Here is a 16,744-nt window from a genome sequence, read left to right as displayed (position 1 = left end):
GACCCCACGCCTAGCGTGCGTCAGCGTGGTTCGCCGCCGCCGCCCCCCCCATCCACGGACCTCCTCTGGGACCCCAAGCCCAGGGTCCTCCAGCGCGGTAGTCGCCTCCAGTCAGCGCCTGATTTCACCGCAGATCGCCTTTCCGGGTTGCCGCGCAGCCAGGTTGGGGCCAGCCGGCCGGTTGCCCGGGTAACGCGGGAGTCAGTCCCCGGGCGCGGGCACTTCGGGGCCGCGGCCTTCCCGGGAGAGCGGGAGTAGGGCGAGCACCTGTGCGCGGTTCCCCGCGGGGAAGGCCGCCCGCCCGCCGCTGTCCCCAACGCGACCGTCGCTGCGGAGGCCGAGCCGTCCCGCGCCGCCGAGCGTCCCTGCCATGAAGCCCAACTTCTCCCTGCGACTGAAGGTCTTTAACCTCAACTGCTGGTGAGTGCGCCCGCCGACCCGGGTCTGGGACCGCCGTCCCCCTCGCCAGAGGCAGGAGGCCTTTCGCACAGCCAGCCCACGGCGCTCCCCTGCCCTACACCCTCGGGGTGCGGGGCAACGCCTACCTCCGGGGCCCGCGCCTGGCCCCAGCCGTCACCTCCCCTGCGCTTTTCGTCCTCAGGGGCATTCCCTACCTGAGCAAGCACCGGGCCGACCGCGTTAAGCGCCTGGGAGACTTTCTGAACAGGGAGAGCTTCGACCTAGCTCTCCTGGAGGAGGTGGGGCCGCGCGGAGCTGGTGTGGAAGCCCGGCGGGAGTGGGGGCGGCTGGGGCGCGGGCGGGGGCTCCCGCCCTGGGGGAAGGACCGGCAGGTATCGTCACCCCTCCCCTCAGGTGTGGAGCGAGCAGGACTTCCAGTACCTGAGGCAGAAGCTGCTCCCCGCCTACCCAGCAGCACACTACTTCAGGAGGTGAGAAGCCCACTGGCCCCGAAGCCTGATCTCAGAGCTGGAGGCCCTGGGCCCTGCCAGCCAGCCCTTCCCCGTGCTTCCTGCGCCCGCCTCCCTCTGCCCCAGCGCCCTCTCTTCTGAGTGTGGGAGCAGGAGAAGGTGGAATGAGGAAGACCTAGCTCTTCAGCTCATCAGATTTATCATCAGGCCATCCTGTCCGCCCACGTAAATGCCGTCTCTTTGAGCTTTGATCTGGGGTGGTATGGTACCAGCAGCAGAGGGAGAAACAGTAGCTGATAAGAGCTGGGAGACGAGGGAGGGGGAGGGGGCTGGGTATTTCTCTCCTTGCTTTTGTGGCTCTTGACTAGGACTTGGCTTTTCAGTGGCATCATTGGCAGTGGTCTCTGTGTCTTCTCCAAACACCCAATCCAGGAATTCACCCAGCACGTCTTCACCCTCAATGGCTACCCCTACATGGTGAGCCTGACCTCTGACCTCTTCCACGTCCCTTCCCCACCCCGCCGCCCTGTGACACATGGTAAAGGAAGTGGCCTTCCTAGGGCTGCAGGGGATGGGCAGAAAGAGGGTAGCAGTGCCCTGAGCTCCTGCCCCCTCCTGCCTACAGATCCACCACGGTGACTGGTTCTGTGGGAAGGCCGTGGGGCTGCTGGTGCTCCGTCTGGGTGGATTGGTGCTCAATGCCTACGTGACCCATGTGAGTGAGGGCGGCAGTGCTTAAGGCTGGGACAGGCGTCCTGGTCCTGGGAGGGAGAAGATGGGACTCCTCCTTTAGCCAGGCTGCCTTGGGGTGAGGCGTGGCAGCAGGATCTCCCAAGGCCAGTAGGCAAGGTTCACACATATTTTACCAAGCATCGTGCCAAGTGACAGATGCAAGCTTGATTTACTCCTGCCCTTGGGACCCTCAGTCTCATCTGCAATTATCTCCTCTATCTTGTTCAGCTCCATGCCGAGTACAATAGACAGAAGGACATCTACCTAGCACATCGTGTGGCCCAAGCTTGGGAACTGGCCCAGTTCATCCAGTGTGTGAGCCTGGGCTTGACAGGGGAAGTGGGATGGGGTCCAGGAACTGAGGGTGGCTAAGGCCCCACTTTTAGGGCAGAGCTGGTGAGGGAAGAGTTCCTGCCTTACCATCTTGGTTCCCCCAGCCACACGTCCAAGAAAGCTGATGTGGTTCTATTGTGTGGGGACCTCAACTTGCACCCAAAGGACCTGGGCTTCCGCCTGCTGAAGGAGTGGACGGGACTGCAGGATGCCTATCTGGAGACTCGGGACTTCAAGGTGAGGACCTGCCTGATTATTTCCCCACCTACACCCTCAGCCTCTCTCCCTCCTCCTTCCCCCTGCATCCTCATTCAAGCCCACTCTTCACCTAGGGCCCTGAAGAAGGCTGTACGATGGTACCGCAGAACTGCTACGTCAACCGGCAGGAGCTAGAGCAGTTCCCCTTGGGTATCCGTATTGACTACGTGCTTTATAAGGTCAGACGTCTTCCTGCAATGTGCCTTCAGTCTCTGTCTCTCTTCATGGCATATCAGCCTATGCTGATTCTTTGTCCAACTAGTCTAGTCTTTATCAGTGGCGGCTGGAGAATGGGATAGCCAGGAACTGGTTCTCTGGGAAAGGCGCTCTCAGAAATTTCTCTGGCTCTTTTTCTAGGCGGTGTCTGGGCTATACATCTTCTGTAAGACTCTCAGAACTACTACAGGCCACGAGCCTCACGGTGGCAGCCCCCTCTCCGATCATGAGGCGCTGATGGCTACTCTGTGTGTGAGACACAGCCCCCCCCAGCACAACCCCAGCCCTACCCATGGTGAGTCAGCCCCATCCTTTTCCTTGGCCCTTCCCCATGGGGCAGCCCCATCCCTCCCTCAGACCCTCACTCTCCCTCCACACTGTCCCGCTTCGTTCTAGGACCAGCAGAGAGGTCTCCGCTGATCAGTGTGCTACGGGAGGCCTGGACAGAACTGGACCAGGGCATGGCTCAAGGTCGCTGGTGGGCCACCATCGCTGGCTTCGTGATTGGTCTAGGGCTTCTTCTCCTGGCGTTGCTGTGTGCCCTGGCGGCTGGAGGAGAGATCAGGGAAGTTGCTGTACTGCTCTGGACCCCCAGTGTAGGACTGGTGCTGGGGGCGGGTGCATTCTATCTCTTCCACGTGCAGGAGGCCAAGGGCTTGTGTCGGGCCCGAGCTGAGCTCCAGCATGTGCTGGGAAGGGCAAGGGAGGCCCAGGACCTGGGCTCAGAGTCCCAGCCAGCCGGGCTCCTGGGGCAGCAGGAAGTAGACAGAGCAGAGGAACAATAAAGCTTGACACTTTGGTGGCACTGCCTTTTTCCTTGTAGAGGCAGTGATTGGGGCCAAGGGTCGGTGTGATTGTCACAGTGTAGACCTTCAGGCTCCTACACAGCTGCCCTCCCTGCACACTCCCCCACCTCCCCCCTGTAGGCAGCCAAAGTCCTGTTTACGGCAGAAGCTTTTTTATTGTAAACAGTGAGGCCTCTCCCAGGCAGCCCTGATGAACAGGGTGGCACTGACCTGGGGTGAGGCAGTCTTCCTTGCAGAGAAGAAGACAGGCAGCCTACCCTCTTCTAGCCCTGGGGCCCTGGCCCCGAGGCCAGCTCACTGAGCCTGCGCTCCTCCTGGAAGCGGATGAGGGCATCTCGCTGGTTCACCACGTCCACTAGCTTCCTTAGGACCTGGTCCTCAGCCTGCCGGTCAGCAGCTGTCTTCAGGGTTTCTGAAGGGAGGGGTGAAACTTACTTAGAGAACAGAGAACGGGAAGGACGGCAGGAGAGGCACAACCTAATCCCGGCCTGTGTGACTTCTACAACCCCAGCTGTTTCCCACTCTGAATTTGGTTTATCAACACTAATGGTTTTCTAGCATTGTTTAGCAGCAACACCACTTTTAAAGGAATCTTGTGTAAAAGCCCAGTTGTGCAGCTGTGATTGAACTGAAGGCGCAGAATGTGGGCCTGGAGCCCCATCCTCTGGCTTCCTGCAGTTCAAGAAGCAATTCAAAAGGCAGTTCAGCCTCAGAGGTACTCAGACTAGAGGACTGTTGCCTGGGCAGTATCTGAGATCACGAGGCTTGTGCAAATACCAGCCTCTCCCCACATGCCACCTACCTTCCCGGTTCATGTAGGTTCGCAGTTCTTGGTCCAGCTGCCACTGTTTCTCCTCCAAGTTCAGCTCCTGCACCCTGTGGGGGGCAGGGATAGAAAAGGCACAGGTGTCTAGGGTGACCGAAGACCTGGCTGTGGGGCCTGGCTCACACGCCATTGCCCCCCACGCCCCAACTCCGACACCCCTTACGTGATCATGAGCTCAGCCTCCTCGGCCACCAGGCTGTTTTTCTTCTGAACAAGCTGTAGCAACTGTTCTAGCCATAGTGCCTTTTGCTGTTCGGGGGAACCTGACAAGAAGGAAGAAGAGGGGCCAGTCAGGCTTCTAAGGAGGGTCACAGGAATCACGGCATGAGGAGCAGAACCTGCTGTGGGCCACAGCCTGGTAGTCTGGGGGTCGCTGGGGGTGGAACACAGGGCCAGGAGGCAGAGGTGTCCTAGGCTCATTTATCCTCCCTGTCTTCACTCACTGCTCCGGCTCCTCAAAGCCAGCTCCAGCTCCGTGCCCTTGGCCTCCAGCTCCCTCAGGGCAGCCTCGATCTCATTTTGTCGCCGTTGGATGGCCTGAGTACAAGACAGAAGGCCCAGGAGTCTGCAGATTGCTCAAGAACAGAGTCCCGGAGGAGCTCTGATCCCCAGTCTCAGAACCCTGATCCCGTTAGAACCTCCGGGAACCCCTAGGCCGCACCTGAGCCTTGCAGAACCGCTTCATCTCCTCCTCCTTAGCACGGCGCAGCAGAGTCCGACGCCACGTTGGGTAACTGTTCATGGTTCCAGAGTTCTTAGCCAAGTTCCACAGAACCTATGACAGGGTCAGGTGGATAGGGGTTGGGAAAGCTGCATTTGAAAGGGACCAGAAAGACCCTGGGCTGGAAGTGGGATAAGTTCTGATAGAAAAGGTGGAGGCCTAGAGACATGAAAGAGTCAGCCTGGGTGAGAAGACATTCAGAGTCATTTGGGCTCAAGAGGATGGGTGCTGTGGGTTTCTCCCGGGCAGGGGCCAGGGTATATTTAGTGGATGTGTGCTGGCTTGGGCAGAATAGGTGGCCAGGTTCCTCCCACTCACCTGTTCTGTGTCTGAGTCCAATGGCACGTCCTCCTCTGCTTCCTCGTCACTGGAGCAGGGACTCTCTTCTTCCTCCTTCTCCACGGCCACAAGAACTGAGCAGAGAAGTGGATATGGGCTGAGATCCGCAGGACCTCCCTCCCCATTCCCCACATCCCCGTCCAAGAATCCGAATACCACCCTCCCATCCCCACCCTGGGCCAGCAGCTACCTTGAGGGCTCTGGACTGGCATTCCCCAGCCCACAAAGCTTCCCTCTAGGGCCTGGCGGGCCAAGACGGAGCAGCTTCGGGGCGGCTTGGGTGGAGCCTCCATTTCCGGGTCAGGGGTGAGATGAAGGGAGGATAACCGCTGGCGTTCTGGGCTGGAGAGGCGGATCAGCTGACGGGTGGGCTGGCTTGGGACAGGAGTGGTCCCCTCCTGGGGGGCCCCGGGAATCGAGGGGCGTGATGGCATGTTATTCTCACTGTGTGTCGGAAGGTCCTAGAAGAGCCACCATATGCTCTGGTCAGTGACCTGGCCAGGGTGGGTTGAGGCAGCCCCTTGAGACAGATGTGGGCCCTGGCGTTCATTCATTTATGCCGTCTACCGAACAGTGTGAGGCAGTGTTCTAGATACTTGGGATTCATCAACAAGTAAGACGGTACAGAGATCCCTGCCATCATGCAGTTTACACTAGTGGAGAACATTCAATTACCCCCAGCAAAGTCTCGGGCTTAGAGAGCCCTTTCCTCCTTCCCACCCTCCATCCCACACTTCCACAGCTTTTACCTGACTCTCAGGGCCTCTGTCGCTGCTATCCTCTTTGTGGCCTGGCTGGGGCAGGTGCTGGAGGCAGTAAAAATGTCCTGGGAAGGCGGGAGAGGGGAGGAGCCATCAGATGCAGGCAGCCCGGTGAACAGATGTTCGGTTTATCAGGGAAGGTGGGGGTGACAGGCCTCTGCATTGGCTGATAAATTTCTACCAGCCTCCTGGCTTCTCAGAACCCCGCATTTGGGGCTTTGGAGGGGACAGAGGAGACGGAGCTCAGGAGAAGAAAGTGTCATCTTCAGCCTGCTTCTACCTCATGCCCAGCACCCCGGTTCCCCTCCACCTTCAAGCTCCTGGCCCCCCCAAGCAGGGCCAGACCCAGAGTCCCTCTGAATGCCTCCCAGGCCCACTCACCATCTCCTGGGTGCTGCCCGTAGCCACTTGGCCATAATGTGGCCTCACAGATATGGCAACGGAAGCAGCTCCGGTGGAAGAAACGGCCATTGGCACAGAGGCGTTCCAGGATATAGAGGTGTTCCCCACACAGTGCACACAGATCCTCGGCACTGGCCTGCACCAACCCCCAGGCCGCAGGTCAGCTGGAGTCCGAGGCAGCTGCCAAGTTTTTCCCTTCCCCTCCCTGCCCTTCCAAGGCCTCTGCCTGCAGACAGGGCCCCTGTTCTCACCTCCTGGTATTGGGATGGGGGTGTCACCGGTACATCAGGCTCTGGGACAGGTGGCTCCTCAGTACTTGGGGTCTCAGCCTCTACCTAAAAGGGTAAGTGCTCAGGCCCAGAGGCAGAGGGGCAGGATCAGCTGGGGAGTCCATGTGTACAGATGAATAGAAAGGACTGGAAGGGAAAGGGAGTGTGACTAGGAAGCGAGACTGGATGGTGCGGGGGGAGGTTACAAGGAGCTGGGGTGGCGAGCAAGGCCTGGGGGGACAGGATATGGGAAAGAGTACCTCAGGGAAGGGACTGTCCGGCCCCTGCGCGCATTTACCTCCACACGCGGCTTCTTGCCACCAGCATCCTCCCCATTTCCCTGCAAGAAGTCCTACGTTCTGAGCCCCCAGTTCTCCCCTTCCCCCATTCTGAACATCCTCATCACCCCAGGGATCCCCACAAGGAACCCACTGCCCAGGCCAACCCCACCCAAACTCCCCACCTGGGCCCGGGTCCGTTGCAGGGTCCTCTGCAGTTTGCCAAGGAACAGCACAGCGCTGGCAGTGCCTGGGGAGCCTTGGCTGACTGGGCCTGCTGGGAGAATCAGGGTAGATAGGGGGCCGATACTGTACCCCCCAGAACAGACAGCTATGTGCCAGCCCAGAAGGATAGAGGATACCTCTCCCAGGCTGTCCCGTAGAGGGCACGCTCTCTCACTCACACTCACACACACACATACACACACCCTCCCACCTCTCTCTCACACACACACACACACACACACTCCCTCTTCACCCCACCCCGTCCTCCCCACCTCCGGGTCACCTGGGTTGTGAGGTGTGCTCTTGAAGGCACTATGGAAGTGGCTGAGGTAGGCAATGAGGCCCAGTGGGTCATTCCCTGCCACCATTGCCTGTGCGGACAACACGGGCGTGATGCCCAGCTCATGCTCTGCCATCTTCAGCGCCCAAGAAGTCGCTTCCAGAGCCCCGACTCCCTGCAGCTCTGAGGGTTCCCTGTGGGGCGTCAGGGAGAAAGGCCAGTGGGAGACCAGAACTTGCCCCATGGAAGGGGGAGAGAGCAGTAGGGGAGGGACATCGGGAAAGGGAGGAGAGGGCATAAAGGGTTTTTATTCTCTGTGCTACCTACCCCCCACCCCTCCCATGACAACAGCATCTGGCCTTGGGGGGCTTCTACCACTCACAAAGCTCTCCGTATTGAATGCATTTGATTCTCATGGGCAGGCAGAGTCAGGCGGGAAATCTATCTCTAGGGAAGCAAAGTGACTAGAGCAGGATTATTAGCAAGGGGTGGCCTGGGACGCAGCTGGGTGTGCTAACTCCTACACAGTGATCGCCCACCATTCCACACTGCCTAGAGAGGGAGGAGCTATCAGGGACCCCCAAGCCCAATGCCTGACTCACAGCAGGCCGGGCTGCAGCCGGTGCACGAGGGCACACAGAGCCAGCCCATCCGCCCAGGAGGAAGACAGGTCGGTGACGTGGACCCCTGGGTACCCAGCCGTCTGCTCCTGGCACCAGTGTAGCAGCTCCTCCTGGGTGGCCACCGACCCTAGGAGAGGAAGCCACGCTGTACTGAAGGCACCAGGGCCCGCAGAGAGAGCCCAGCTGCTGGGTGCGGGGTCTATATGGGAGGGGGAAGCAGGGACCCACGCCTACTGGGCACCAGCCTAACACTCACTGTCAGCAGCACCTCCTTCATCCCAGTTTTCTCATTTGAAAAAATCTTTCTGGCAATAAAGTAGGGGAATGAATAGAGTGAAACCACTGCTGGCCACAGAGAGGGCAGCAGGCTATGAGCTGAGGGGCAAGGGAGGCCCAGAGATTAAAAGGAGAGGCAGGTTTGGGGTCTGCAAGGCGGGAAGGGGCAGACAGCTGAGAACAGTGCAGCTCCGCTGCCATCCAGCTGCTGCGTTACAGCGGCTGTTAGAGTGCTGAAATACTCCACACAAGTTGGCAAATGGCTGCTGCTGAGCACCCCACTGCCCTGCACTCTCCAGGAGGCCCCAAACATCTCCACCACCCAGCAGTGCTCCAGCACCCTGCTCCCTGCCGCCAGCGTCTACCACTGTTCTGATCATTGGTGCTCGTGCCTCACTGCTTGGTAAATATTTTGGACATGGCCCCGGAGGAAGGCCTGCTCACCAGTGGCCGGCTTTCTTGAGTCTGTCTTGTCACTCATTCTCTGCACAGGCTCCTTGGCCTCCACATCATACAGGTCTCGTACCTAAGGCAGCCCCTTTCAGGTCTCCAGGCAGGCGGACCACACACACCCCCGCCGCCCCCGCCCCCAGTCCATGGGGGAGGGGCTGCCTGGGTGGGACTCACCCGCAGGGCAGGGACTGGGCAGACCACAGGAGGGAAGGCCTGACCTGGGGTGCGGGAGCTGACCCGGGAAGTCTTGGCGGGTGGTGCCAGGGGTTCTGACCTGACTGGGGGTCACGGCCCGGAGGTTCAGGTTGGGATAGCGGGAGGCTGGGTCCAGCCCATACTGGGCCACATTGCGGTGCATGTTTTCTGGGGATGTCTGTGACAGGAGCTGGTACAAGCTCTCTCTGGGGAGATGAGGGCGGGATCGGGCACAAGTGGGAGGGCACCATCAGCACCCACCCCTCCAGAAGTGCCAGGCCTTTCCTTCGTTCTCTTTTCTCTACGCCCCCATCTACTCAACCAGCATCCCCGACCCTACTCCTGACTCTTGTCCTATACCCAGCCCTGCCCCCACCCGCCCCCCAACTCCCCAATTCAGGCCTCACCTCTCTGCCAACACCTCTAGGGGCCCAGCGCCCTCTGCCCAGCGCTTCACCATCCAGGCGGCGTCAAAGGCTGCCAAGAAGCCCCGGGCCACTCCAGTGCCCAGGGGCCAGAAGGGCTGCAGGGGCAGAAGGACAGGAAACAGTTCAGGGAGAGTCCAACAAGGGTGTCCACGCCCAGATGACTGCAGGGCCATAGCAGAAGGGGCCCTGACACACCAAGCCACCTTCTGCTCCTCCTTACAAGAAGCAGACCTTTTTATACCCCCTCCTTCCCACGAGGCTGCTTCCTCCCCCAGCCAGGGAACCCCTGTGCCTCCTCACAAGGGGTCCGGAGAGCCCCTCCCCAATCAGCGAACACTGACCCCTCACCTCCACCAGGCAGTCCCCAACCAGCCCCAGCAGCAGGCGGGCGCCATGCTTCTCCTGCACCCGAGCAGAGCTCTCTGCCCGCATCATGCTTGTGAAGTCAAAGGCAGAGACGTCGGGCCGCCCGTGGGCATCCTGGGCAAACTCCAGCTTCCCAAGCTTGCCGTGGGTGGCGAAGTCGGCAGCTGCCCGAGCAAAGCGCTGCAAAGCCTCGGGCGCCACGTTGGCGCTGCCCAGCAGCCGGTCAGTCTCCGGCCAGTCCTATGTGGCCAACAGATCAGAACCAGCAGGGTCAGTTGGGCCATCACATCCCCTTAGGTGTAGAAGGTACACATCCTGAGGCCCCAGGAACGGGCTTCCCCAGACTACACAGCAGTTGAAGGCTGAGCTGGGAGGAGAATTTGAATGTCCAGCCTCCCACACTCGAGCCCTGTCCTCAACTCTCAGCCTGCCGCTCGCTGGGGGTCCCAGGTCCCACCCTGCCTCCAAGGCCCAGTATCATTACTGTTACCATACACCTGCTTTGGACAAGTCACTGAACTTCTCAGAGCCTGTTTCCCCATCATTTAGAGATAACGTACCTAACTTCTCAAGGTACTCGTGTGGATTAGGTGAGAAAATGAACATAAAACTCAACAAAGTACCTATCACATAGTAGGTGTTCAACTAGTTCATTCAGCAAATACTTTCAGGGTGCTTACTACATAGCAGGCACCATTCTAGGCACTGGGAATCATCAGTAAACAAGAGACGGACAAAACCCCTGCCCTCATGGAGCTTACGTTGTGTAGTCCTGTGGCTGGTATAAGGTGTTTAGCCCAGAATATGATTCAGGTTGCCACGTAAGTCCCAAGGGAGAAGAGCTTATCGAGGTGGAGGAAGCGCCATCGCAGAGAGGAGGGACTCCCTCCACACCCAAGGAGAGACTGTGTCCAGGCCTGGCCCCTACCTCCCAGGGCCCACCACCCAGCCCCTCCCTGCCTGGGCCCGGGCCCCACCTGACGCAGCACCCCCAGCCGTAGCAGGCACTGCTTCTTGGCTGTCATCACAAAGTAGTGGGTGTCATCCTTGTAGTACACGATGTTCTCCAGATCAATGCCTGTGGGGATAGGGCAGGGTACGAGGAATGTGCCTCGTCATCATGTGTCACCTCTCCAAATACCCCAGCCATGCTTGACCTCTGAGAGCTGGGATCACAGCTCAGCCTGCAGCAGCACCTCTACCCACACACACACAGGGGGGGCCCATGAGTTCTGGTGGCACAGCGGACCATCTGTCCCAGGCCCAGGAGGCCTAAAGGTGTGGAGCAAAATGAGAAACTTGGGTGGGGTGGCAGCTGGGCGATGTGCACCACATAGTCCACAGGCTTGCAGAGGACAGCCCGGCTTCTCCGACCGGGATGTGCACACTCCAGGGGGCGTGGCAGTGCGAAGCCAAAGTAACCATAGGGCATCTTCTGGAAGTACCACTTTCATTTTGAATATATAGCATTTTGTTTTGCTTTGTTTTTTTGAATTCCTGAATTTTATTTTATTTATTTTTTATACAGCAGGTTATATAGCATTTTTATATTAAAGCATATGTAAAGAAGCACAAAGCAAAATCCCATGCATTTTGCGAGAGATTTCTAAGACTCGTCATGCTGGGTGGCTGAGTGGGGCTGTGGCTGCTGAATCCCTGGGGGCTCAAGTTCTTTGCTGCCATGACCACAAAGATGGAAAAGTACGGGATTCCTTGGACTGTGGACAGGTCTGAGAGGGAGAGGTGGGAGGCAGGCCACAGTGAGGCACGAGGGGGGCAAACCCTGTGAGGGTGGTCCTGACCTGTGGCTTTAAGCAGGCTCTGGAAGAAGCTCTGGTTGTAGATCCTGGCCACGCCGCTGATCTCGGGCACCTGTGTCTCTTCCACCGTGCGCCCGTTCACAAAGTTGGCCGTGATGCCAATGGCCAGTTTGCCACGCATTTCCCGCACTGTGAAGCCTAGAGGTGGGGACAGGGGGGTGGTGGCAGGAGGACGACTGGTGTAACAGCCTAGAAAGGCCCACAAGGAGCTCAAGATGCTGGCTTCTTCGAGGGAAGGGATCACTCACCTTCAGGGACGAATTTACCTCCAGCTGCAGAGATGAGGACATCAAATTCATAGTTGGCCAGTTGGGCTGGGGGGCTGGGCTGGAGCTGGGCACGCCAACCACTCCCTGGGGCAGAGGGTGTGAGTGGCACAAAGGTGTGGAAATCTGAAGGGGCCCCTGTATTCCCAGGACAATCCAGTGAAATAATTAAATAAACGTTTAAAGGGCTTTATGGTTTAGAAAGCAATGACACACTATCAAATTACACCTTCACAACAGCCATGGAAAGTAGGTAAGGAAAAAAATACTTGGGGGTCCTCGGGAGCAGAGAAGTACTTACCCTTTCTGGGAGGGGGCTGAAGGCCAGTGAAAGTGACACCCCAGTGAATTTCCACCCCCAGCAGTAATGCAACTTTCAACAAAAGCAGCTGAAGTTGCCGGATGCCTGGAAGGGAGAGGACATTAGGAACAGGGACCCCAGGTTCCCACAGCCTTCCCAAGCACCAGTGTGTTCCTGGTCAGAGCCGGAGAAGGTCTTAGAAATCACTCAGTCCAACTGCCCATTTTACAGGTGAGGGCCCTGAGTCCTGAAAGCCGCCTGGCTGAAGTGAATCTTATCCACCCTGCCTCTTGGCCGGCCCAGCAGCAGCCCCCGACCCCCTCCACTGGCCTGTCTCTAGGCCCAGGCTCACCCGCCCCTCCAGGCCACCACATGGTGCTCACTGATGTGGTCCAGGGAGCCTGTGCAGAAGCGCCCATAGAACTTCTTGGCGCCGAGTGCCCGAAGGTCATGGATAGTGAAGGGCCAGAGGTGGAGCACGTTGTGACGAGAGAACTTGGTGCGCTTTTCCACCAGCACCACTCGGGCCCCAAGCATCGCCAGCTCCACAGCAGCCCGCAGCCCACAAGGTCCAGCACCCACCACCAGGCACTGCGAACACACAAGGCAGCATCGGCATGGCATCTGGCCCCTCCTCTGACTTCCCCCACTCTCCAGGCCCCATCCCAGGCACCGGGTACCCACCTTAGTGCCGGTGCAGGCCCGGCCCTGCTGGTAGACAGGCTGGCTTGCTCTCTTGTCCAGCTTGGCCCACAGCGACTTGGCACTCCAGTAGTTGAGCTGGGCCTTGATCTTGTGGTACTGGGGCAGCCCCCCACCGGGCTCCAGCCCCAGGGCCCTGCATAGCCCCTGGAAGCTGCTCAGCACATCCTGGCACAGCTGGGCCTGCAGGACGCTCTCAAAGTGGGCATGTGCTGGGTTGATGGAGGTGGGTGAGGCCATGGAGACCTCGGAGGCTCCCAGGGAGGGGCAGGGGCACGTGGCTGCTGGAGAGAAGGAAGGAAGAGAAGGGAAGAGGCTGGAGAAAGGAGGAAGGGAAAAGGAAGGGGAGGAGAAGAAAGTCTGGTATCCCCAGGGAGCTCCAGGTCCAACCCTGATTGGCTCTGCTGCTCTCTGCCAGCTGCTCCAGTGACAACTGCTATCCCTTCCACTCCAAGTGAAATTTGCCAAATTTGGAAATGAAAAATCAGCAGTCCTGGGCACAGAGGGCACGCGGAAAGCCAGGGAGCCTCCAGCTCAGCCTTCTTGCTCAGGGATCTCCAAGCCCTGCTCCATCTCTGGGGCCCAGGGGACAGGAATTCTTACCCTGCCTTCTCGGGGCCCTGGAAGCAGAGCACGGGTAATTTCTCGGATGTGAAGAGGGCAGGGTGCCCAGGAAGAGAGCTTTCCGTGCAGTACAGACAGGGACAGATCTAACACCGGCAACCCCAGCTGCTAGGCACATGTACTGCCCTATCTCACCCCAAGCCTCCCTGTGCCCAGCACCCTCGAGGGACTCAGTGTGACGCTGGGTGTGGGGTGCATCTTATGCCAGGGGCAAAGTTCTCCTCCTTAGCGCTGCTCATTGCCTCACCACGGGGAGGAGATGGTCTCTAACCCTGTAGGTTCCACTTCCCACCACCAAAATACTGCACGGAACAGCCCCAGGATGTTGCATCTGACTGAGTAACACACAACTGGGTCTATTTCTGACTCACTGTGGTCAAAATACTTCCCTTGTGACTTGCCACTGCTCCAGTGGGCCACAGTACGGCTGGGGGACTGCGGGGGCGACAGGGCAGCAGGGTTTGCCCCTCCCAGCTTCCTCTCGCTCCCATTGACGCCCCACCCCATCCCTGCATGCTCTCCCAGGAATCTCCCGAAACAAGGCCTCCCTTTGTCCCCTTCTCCCTCGCTCGGGCCCCCACGCAACTTGAGGGGTGTTGGAGAGAGCTTTCTCACGCTGGGACCCGGAGGAATCAGAGGGCACGGGGATTCCTGGAGAACCGCCCACGGGGGAGTTCGAGTAGGAGGGTGGCACTCATGGGGGGAGATCCTTGGGCTGATCCCCCTCACGCTGCTCGGTCGCCTCACCGGTCCCTGCCCGAACCCAGCGGCCGGGCCGAAGCAGGAGATGAAAATCGCCGCCGCAGGTCACCTGGATGGGGGCGGACGGAACGTCAAGAAGGGCGAAGGTCTCTCTTAGGGGGTGGGAAGGAGGAAGACCTCGGCGAAGTGGGGAGAGGGGGGACCCAACCTGGAAACACCAGGACAAATAATGTGCGAGGGGTGGACCGGTCTGGAAGGATGGAGAGGGAGCTGGACCACTGGCAGCGGGGGTCGGGGGTACTCACACTCCAGACCGTACAGTTTGGAGAGGGGCTGAGCAGGACGGAGGTGCAGAGAGACGGGCCGGACCGGCCAGGCGGAATTCAGGAGCGCCGCGAGCCACATTTCCCCGGAGGCGCATCCCTACTCCTACCCCGGGCCTCCGCGGGCGGGGGCCGCACATTTGGCGCAGCTGGACAACTTACCCGGGGGCTCGGGAGCCCGTAGGGGCCGCTTCCTGCCAGGCGGGCGTCCCAGTCCGGCGGGTTGGGGGACGGGGACGGAGGAAGGGAGTTGGAGGAGGCGCGGACCAAATGCCGGGATTACAGGGCAGCACGCAGTGTGTAGGCTCCCGCACCAGGGCACGCGGCCCGCAGAGGCTTTATTCGCGCCTCATTAGCATCTCATTACCCGGCGTTTCCCGGCTGGGGGCAGCCAAGGGCCCGCCCATGGCTGCAGGGTGGTGCCCGAGGGCGTGGCGCAGCCGGCGCCGCTTTCCGCTTGAGGGCCGAAGACCCGGGCCCCGCCTGGTGGGGGCCAATGAGAAGCGGGTCGGAGGCATCCGGAGCCCTACTGCGCACCCGCGGCCTCTGGCTCCTTCTCAGAGCCTGCGCCTGAAAGCTAGCGCTTCCCGGGAGGGCGAGGCCACCCGCCCTTGCGCAGTACGTACTGCGCGGCCGCCCCCCGAGAACTGGGCGGAGAGGGCGCTCGGATTGGGCAAGAAGTTTGCAGAAGCTGTTGGATCCGTAGGTAGCATCTGCGTCCTCCTCACCTCTCCTACCAGGAGATCCACGGCCCGGGCGCCCCACGATGGATCCAAGCTCGGGGTCCGCCTCCCCTGCAACCAGTCTGCCTCTAGACCCGGGCTGCGGGCAACCGGCACGGATTTAGAGCCCTGGAAACTCGGCAATCTGCAGCTTCCACAGCGGCATGAGTGAGCGGGCAAGAGGGTCTTGGGCGTGAGGGTACTAGACCGGCGGAAATGAGAGGGGTGTTTGGGTGAGAGGCTAGTTCCCCAATATTCAAGAATGCCTTGGAGAAAGGACCCACAGAGCTGTCAGTGCTGAAAAGGGCTTGAGAGACCTTTGGGATCAACTTCCTCATATTCCCCATAAGGAAACAGCTGAATGTGAAGGTACTCTTCCAAGGTCATTCAACTAGTTAATATTAATAAAACATCAATCTCATTTGTTAAGCATCTACCATGAATATTACCTTAATCTCAGTGATCACATGAGTCCCACTTTACTGAAAAGGAAACCGAGGGTCACAGAGGTTCTGTGACCCGCAACAAAGTTACACAGCAAGTGGCAGAGCTGGTATGGAACCCAGGTCTATCTGGACTCCACTACACCAGTGTTGATCCAATGTGACAAATGAAAGGCTGGCATCGTAGAAGCTGTTTCTTGTTTAGAAGAAGTGACATAATAAACACTAACAAAACAGAGGAATGAATGGGAGGGTCCTCCCCTTGAGATCCAGGGACAGAAAAAAAATGGTTACCCTATGGCTCTTCCCTTCTCTTTATTCTCACTTTGCATTTTGTCTGGAAACCCTCTGAGAACAAGCAAGACCTGTATACTTATACTGCTCCCAGCTTGAGCTGAGAAGCAGGCAGGGAAGGGGAAATGCCTGCTCTCTGCCAGGAGAGGCCTGAATTCAGCCAGGTCAGGCTCAGGAAACTAGGACAGCCTCCCAGTTGGACCCATTCTAGCTCTTGAGTATGACTAGTTGAGTATGACTAGTTATTTGGCTTGAAAACAATTTGCCAAATATCTAAATGGAGGACACACCTGTATTTAAATACATAGTGTAAGAAGGGTTCTAAAGCCCAGTCTGAATGGGTTACCAGGCTTTTAGAATCACTCCATTTCCCTTTCATTAGCTGATGGTAAATAAGCAGCTGCGCTGATTTAGTGGATTAGCTGAGGCCCAGCAGGGGCCCTTGACTCAGTGACTTGTGGTCTCAGCCAGGCAGGGTTGTGTGGCTCTCTGAATGGCAGATGGTAAAATTTGTCTTTAAAAGAGATCACAGAACAATAATGACTTCATCAATGCTTAAAAAACGGCTGACTTGGGAGTTTCACTTTATGTTAATTAAAGATACACAGTGGAGCAAAGATCAATGGGGAATATGTTGGTTTGTAATCTAGAAGATCTGGCCAGATGCCAGCTTTGCTTCATACAAACTTACGTGACCTTGAAAAGTCACCAACCACCATGCTTCAGTCTTAAATCTAAATGGAGGCAGTTTAATTACTCAACCTCATCAACCCATTTTGATTCTAAAATCCTATTATTCAATGTTGGTTACTCTAAGAAATGTATAGTCCAGAAGGCCCAAAACAAGTTCTATTTAGATTTTCTTCAAAAAAAAAAAAAAAGACCTCTAAT

General features: G+C 58.2%; 2 protein-coding genes across 14 annotated transcripts; one reads left to right on the top strand and one right to left on the bottom strand.

Moving 5' to 3' along the window:
- The first annotated feature begins 286 nt into the window (after positions 1 to 286).
- Positions 287 to 3,210, top strand: SMPD2 (sphingomyelin phosphodiesterase 2). The gene is made up of 10 exons (XM_067702402.1): positions 287 to 420; positions 602 to 698; positions 814 to 890; positions 1,253 to 1,346; positions 1,495 to 1,584; positions 1,830 to 1,912; positions 2,039 to 2,171; positions 2,267 to 2,371; positions 2,550 to 2,703; positions 2,805 to 3,210. Exons 1-10 carry the CDS (start codon positions 371 to 373, stop codon positions 3,191 to 3,193), a joined length of 1,272 nt encoding a protein of 423 aa, XP_067558503.1. The 5' UTR covers positions 287 to 370; the 3' UTR covers positions 3,194 to 3,210.
- Positions 3,211 to 3,349: 139 nt separating this feature from the next.
- MICAL1 (microtubule associated monooxygenase, calponin and LIM domain containing 1) lies at positions 3,350 to 14,945 on the bottom strand. 13 transcript variants are annotated; one of them, XM_067702369.1, is made up of 26 exons: positions 14,557 to 14,945; positions 13,956 to 14,180; positions 12,728 to 13,029; positions 12,427 to 12,634; positions 12,044 to 12,148; positions 11,725 to 11,829; positions 11,459 to 11,614; positions 10,634 to 10,734; positions 9,639 to 9,896; positions 9,270 to 9,385; positions 8,942 to 9,068; positions 8,659 to 8,740; positions 7,918 to 8,065; positions 7,319 to 7,509; positions 6,996 to 7,087; positions 6,831 to 6,872; positions 6,515 to 6,598; positions 6,243 to 6,399; positions 5,850 to 5,926; positions 5,291 to 5,561; positions 5,080 to 5,174; positions 4,702 to 4,815; positions 4,484 to 4,577; positions 4,204 to 4,303; positions 4,017 to 4,090; positions 3,350 to 3,626 (listed from the first exon to the last, which is right to left on the bottom strand). In XM_067702369.1, exons 3-26 carry the CDS (start codon positions 12,983 to 12,985, stop codon positions 3,478 to 3,480), a joined length of 3,204 nt encoding a protein of 1,067 aa, XP_067558470.1. In that variant the 5' UTR covers positions 12,986 to 13,029; positions 13,956 to 14,180; positions 14,557 to 14,945; the 3' UTR covers positions 3,350 to 3,477. The 13 variants fall into 13 exon arrangements, with proteins under 13 accessions (XP_067558470.1, XP_067558471.1, XP_067558472.1 ...); XM_067702370.1 differs by having other exon boundaries at positions 12,728 to 13,026; XM_067702371.1 differs by having other exon boundaries at positions 13,985 to 14,180.
- Between the last annotated feature and the right edge of the window lie 1,799 nt (positions 14,946 to 16,744).

The sequence above is a fragment of the Pseudorca crassidens genome, chromosome 13 (genome assembly GCF_039906515.1).
Source record: "Pseudorca crassidens isolate mPseCra1 chromosome 13, mPseCra1.hap1, whole genome shotgun sequence".
NCBI lineage: Eukaryota > Metazoa > Chordata > Mammalia > Artiodactyla > Delphinidae > Pseudorca > Pseudorca crassidens.
Note: the sequence above shows the minus strand (reverse complement) of the source record. Positions and strands in the feature narration are given on the sequence as shown.